The sequence below is a fragment of the Ochotona princeps genome, unplaced genomic scaffold (assembly GCF_030435755.1).
Source record: "Ochotona princeps isolate mOchPri1 unplaced genomic scaffold, mOchPri1.hap1 HAP1_SCAFFOLD_2265, whole genome shotgun sequence".
Lineage (NCBI taxonomy): Eukaryota > Metazoa > Chordata > Mammalia > Lagomorpha > Ochotonidae > Ochotona > Ochotona princeps.
In genome coordinates, this window is record NW_026698727.1 from 40,766 (window position 1) to 46,592 (window position 5,827).

General features: G+C 45.5%; 1 protein-coding gene across 1 annotated transcript; it reads right to left on the minus strand.

Moving 5' to 3' along the window:
• Positions 1 to 643: 643 nt before the first annotated feature.
• Positions 644 to 4,440, minus strand: LOC131479116 (large ribosomal subunit protein eL27-like). Its single transcript, XM_058659702.1, has 3 exons — positions 4,430 to 4,440; positions 2,459 to 2,695; positions 644 to 836 (listed from the first exon to the last, which is right to left on the minus strand). Exons 1-3 carry the CDS (start codon positions 4,438 to 4,440, stop codon positions 644 to 646), a joined length of 441 nt encoding a protein of 146 aa, XP_058515685.1.
• Positions 4,441 to 5,827: the final 1,387 nt, after the last annotated feature.

Genomic DNA, 5,827 nt, shown 5'->3' on the forward strand with positions numbered 1-5,827 from the left:
ACCACCTCAATTTGCCGCATGCCAGTTCATAACTGTCTACATTGACGTAATGAAAATAATTAGCTTCTACCACGTTGTTTCGTGACCTGAAATAAAAAAAAAAGCCTTCATCTTTCTCGTGATTAGCAGTCCAGTTATTACGACTAATAATGATAGATACGATATAGAATCTTAACAAACTGAATATTGCGCTGAACAGCAAAGAATAATAACCTCATCAACCCCCCAAAATTCACATATAATCTCCAGCTTCTCTTCTGTACCTTTGTTTTTCGCGTGCGTGTATGCGCGAGAAATAGACTCCGATGGCGCTGTCTCACATAACAGTCTCTCTCTTCAGCCCTTCTTTGCTACTGCTGCAAAATGCATATGATAGATATGCGTAGAGGCGGCGGCACACACCAACAACTGTACTGGCTTGTTTCTTTCGGAAAAACCGGTTTTTTCTCGATGCTGCTCATCTGTAGGAATGATGCTGGTTTTGCTTGTGTACAGCACTTCCATAGCAAACTCATCACAGCTTCCCTCCACACACACTACTACGAGGAGCGAAAGCAGCAGCAAAAGCGCCGACCAAACGAGAGACACGGCAAAATCACCTCAGCTGACAGCATAGGCGTTAGTTTAGAAGAGTGATAATCGATCAGAAACGAAGTTTCCTACGAAGAAACAGAAGATCTTTGCTCATTTTCCCAACCTTTTCATTCATAGGATTCATGAATTTCTCGAAGAAAATCTGCTTCAAAGCCTTTCTCGCTTTCTTTTTCTCTTCTGCTGTCCTCATGTTCTCCTCAGACGCCAACGTCTTCACGTCAATATCATTTGCTACGGTGTATCTGCACACGCAAAAAGACAGATGTGTGCCAGGTGAATTAGCAGTAGTATGTTTCACAGAATCTGATATGACTTTGTATATATAAGATACGCAGGAAGGCTTCAGAAACAGGAAATTGATCGACGGTCCAACGTTGTCGTCGTACACGCTCACATCGCACCATACAAAACAACGGGACTGCAATATACAATTTATATATAGGTATATATACTGACATATATATACGCATCAACAGCGAAAATGCACGAGACACAGAGAGAGAGTGTTGATGTAAACTGACATAAATATATATACATATCTGTCGTGTTGACGGTAAAACACTCACACATAGTAACCAGTAAAAACGCAATGGGATGATGGACATCAGTCTTACAAGGAGAAGCCCGCTCTTAATAACATTCGTCAAAAAGAGATAGGCTAGAAGACTTGTATGTGAAGGGGCAACATACGCTACTGCCAGGAAAAAGGGCTTGCTTGTACGCTACTGATTGTGCTACGGGAGGATACCAACACACACACACACCCACAGAGTATGCACAGCGCCGCCTTCCCCACGCAGAGCTGCGTATAGGGCTACGTTACTCCTCGTGAGAGTACCAGGGCTCAGTATACAGACACACCACACACAGACACACAGGAGAAAAGAAATATATACCCTCATCTTTAACCCTTGCACATTTACCGTACGACCACTCGAGTGTTTGAGCCGGTAGCAGGGGCCGTAACATTTTAAAACGCACTCACACACACGACCGCCGCGCAGATCCGCGTCTATGTACAGCACAAGTTCACAAGTACTGAGCCATCAGAAGGTCCTCACAAACGTGTACATATAGGCACACACAGACAGAGTAAATGTGCGCGTCCCTCCCTCCAAAATACCTCATCAGTCTATACTCCACTTTTCTTTCTCCGGACGACGTATGTATCGAAGCGAAAGTATTCTGGAATCATCTCTCTATTCAACCCCGTTGCATGCGCTTCCGCTTCCCTACATGATGCCGGTGTCCTCCTTCCATATATACGGGGTTATATATATATCTATAAGATTCCCTCTGCTGTCTACTCACTCGGTGGATACGTGTACAGATCTATGTGTACATACACGTAGATATTCAAAATATGTATCACACGTGTATGTCTCAACATAAGGATTTACGGACACGCATAATACGGTCGTAGGTAACATCAACCAGGTGACCACTGATACATACACATTTCTACTACTTATCTACAGAAATATTATCTTTTTGGCACTGTTGTTCAAGTGACCTGCCTCATGTGGCACTTTCTCTTTAATATGTAGCACAAAGACGTGAACGCATAAAAATAGCGAAAGAAAGAGTGAATTTTCTGAATAAGCATGCTAATGTGTTGCAACTTTACCTAGTGCTTCAAATAAACATATATAAAGTTTCATCTGTCATTCCAAATAAACATGTATAGAGCCAACGTAGTAATTCAGAGAGACGTGTATGTATTTTACCTACCGTTGCAAATGAACATGTTTATCACTGACCTGGTATTTTTACTGAGCATATTCGTGTACTAGTTTATGTTTCAGGTGAATAAGTTCAAATCCATTTCCCTCGTATCTCAAAGGGACATACTAATGTTTCGTACCTGGTAGGCATTAAGTGATTAACATTGATATACTTGATGAATGGCTTCACGCGCATTCTTTTTTCAACTTTCTTCCAGGCCATCCGTTTGCTGACTTTCAGTGGGCCTCTTTCAATACCAGCAATAAGACAATAGGAAAACTGTCTTTCCTTACTTCCTTCCCATGTGTTAACAACAACTCCTTTCTTTCCTGCATGTCGCCCACTCAGTACCACCACTACGCGGCCCGCCTTTAGCCTGAAAATGCCACGGAAGAAATACTGTCACGAATTAGACAGAAAAGCCTTACCTGCAACTTGAAGGAAGTCTCGATCAGCATGGAAGGTGAAAGAGAAAACTTCAAGTATGAAGCACACCCAAATTAGAAACATGGATCGTACTCAGGCCAGCGGATGGCACTACAATTATGGGGAGATAAACTGTTAAAGAAACAACAGAATGGTCTCGCCTGAGAGGGAGGGTGAAGTCACGCTAGGGCGCAGCACTAGTGTGCCTTTGACCATAAACATACGAAACGCGTCTGTCTCGAAGGAAGATACGGACAATCAGTATGGGCAGCGAAAAGACGACAGTATTGAAGTGCCGAGGAAACTTACGTATGACAGATCTACAAAAACATACATAGGCACACAGGAGAGGCTGAAGAATGTCAGTAGAAGCTGCACACAGTCTTCTGAGGGGGTTCCGTGGTTGAAAACAAATCAACAGAGAAGCGTGCAGGCTCCCCTTTTTGACAGCGCTGATGCTAGTACTTCTTCCACCCTTTACCGTCCCTCGCTTCGCCCCCACTCGGGTGGACACAAAGAGACGTACACAAATACCCGTACACAATCTTACATGTACTCTACGTATAGACACACACACGGACATAGACACATACACATCTTCTCACATCCACAAGAAGTCATACTTCGACACAAACACATAACACAAGCTCAGGCAAAGCACTCAACTCCCGACACACTGGGAATCAACTGCGCCAGTGTTTGCCCGTGCAGCACACCCGGATTCTGAGCATCGAAACAGGAATGAATTTCTGCAGCGCGAAATGACAATATACACAGTTTGAAGCTTGAGACAGCCTGCTAGATCCGCAGTGGTATAGGACACAAGGGACCATATAGAACATAGCAATGTACGCACTTTCACGGATATAGTAGATGATATATGTCGCCACAGCCATATATTCATCGTAACGGATCGTCTATAGTATGTATTTAAGAGCAAGATGACACGGACAGCAACCGCCGAGCTTTTTAGGATGTCTCCTTTTCAACAGGCTCTAAGATCTGGTGCACATACAGATATACCGGCCGCGTCTTCCCCACATCCCATTATGTTGGAGAGTTGGCTACTATATACACCGAGTGGTGTCCCCGTCTGTCCTTTTACACTGTCTTGTGCTGCATTCACAAGCACCTTTTCCATATGTGTACGTAGGCTTTCCTCTAGATATTGTACGCAATCGTCTGACAATTTACCCCTGAGAGGAAGTGGTGCGGACCGTTAAGTGGTTCGTAGAGCTGGATGTGCAACCTTTCCAAATGACTCTGCTGAAGAGCAATTCAGTCTTATAACACCTGCTTCCCTCTACAACGCTAGATGCTAAAGGAGAACCAGAACGGGAATAAAAGATACGCGTATTTGTTGTGGCCGTCGCCTCCAATAATGTGTGATTCGAGCGCACATAGCATACACTACTCAGCTCTTTACAGATCAGCGGTAGATCACCAGCAGACTCCAGTCTGTGGGTTTTTTGCGGCAACGTGTACTAGGTATACTATCAAGCTGAAACAGAATGCTCTTCATGCGTTACGTGGGACGGCTCCTAACCCTACGCTCCGATGTACTGGTAGTTGCACAGGAAGACATGCACTGCAAGCCTCAAGCTCCCACACAAGAGACAGCATACGCGGTGCAGTTGTAACTGATGGGACGAAAAAAAAGAAAGTTATGCGGTAAAGGACTTACAGCTTCACCATTTTGGCGCTGGTCGTGGGAACAACAGATACTCCTCGGCCCTCGGGTACGGGTGCCGTTAAAGGGCTTGCCGATTCCCCACTAGAGGCAAGCTATATACTCCTTTCCAGATAGAAAAAAGCGCAGCTTGAAACGTAAGTGACCATTCAGCAAAATTAACGTTGAGGAAGCCGGCTGTCGGAAGAACAGAATTTCTACCTGCCTTAGGGGGATCCATCAGCTCCGGACGTATAGATCAGCGCAGGGAGCCGCTCGCATCGCACACGCTGACGTACCGGCATGGTGGTGACAGACGGTGGTGGCCCTCCTGTGTGGTAGGCGGTGGGTGCTAGCTTGAAGGGAGACTCACAGTTCCATCCCCCGCATACTGGTAAAGAAGAGGATGAAGACGTTTACAGTTGATAAAGAACTAGCCAGGATATCCTGTGGCTTCATGCTTGAGTCTCCCTCGTAGCTATCGTCCGTACACCACATTAAGGGAGAGCTTGCTTACAGTTGCCGCTGCCCATATACTGTAGTTGTTCATCCTGTGCCCGTACGGTGTAGTTCTGTTTTTGTCGGTTGTCACAAGGGATTTGTTGCCGCGATTCACTAAATCACGCATCCCCCTGCTACCACTGCTGCTGTAGCTACAAACTGTCCTGCGGTGGTACCGATATTGCATAGTAGAGCCTCCTAATGACTGCGTTCTCAGGATGACCATGTGCTAGGTATCCTGCTTATACGCCTGCATTGGTTATCTCGCTTTTCTATGCTATGGCAGTTGTTGGTGACCACAATCCATCAGGGGTGAGACTACTGCTTCGTGTTAGGGTACTTGAATTTACTGTTGAGCCGCTGACAGCGACACAGTGGATGTTTCGTGTTCTAGGATGTGGGTAGTACGCGACGGAGATTACCTGGACCGACGACGTGATGTCAGCTGAGCGGTATACAGATATATGCTGAGGTGCCTGTCCGATCGGCTTAAGCGCGTGTGGAATATATACGCTTAAGCGCCCGTAAAGCGGCGCACACAGTGAAGCCCGTCACGTTTGGATACACAAAACAACGGCATTATACACACAGGTATACCTACGACTGTACGTGAGCATATTGCGCCTATCACATTGATCAGAAGTGAATAGGAAGGTCCTCAACAAAATCTACAATCACGTGCTCAATCCCAAGAGAAGATTCTATACGTCTGTGTGCAAATATTTCCGTATGCAGGACACTTGATTCTCGTTGTGTGTGCGGAAAACATGGCAGCAGCTACGTGCGAACATGTATCTCTGTGCATCTGTCTGTACGTATATATGTTGTAAGCACCTTCTCTCAACCCAAGGCAGCCCATACTTTGGAATACGCAAGTATGTACACGTCCACAGGTAGCTGCGTGTACGAGTG

Coding starts and splice junctions, on each gene's coding strand:
- LOC131479116 (XM_058659702.1), bottom strand. Junction 837..2,458: donor AATCACTTAATGCCTACCAG/GTACGAAACATT, acceptor TTGCGTGTGCAG/ATACACCGTAGCAAATGATA.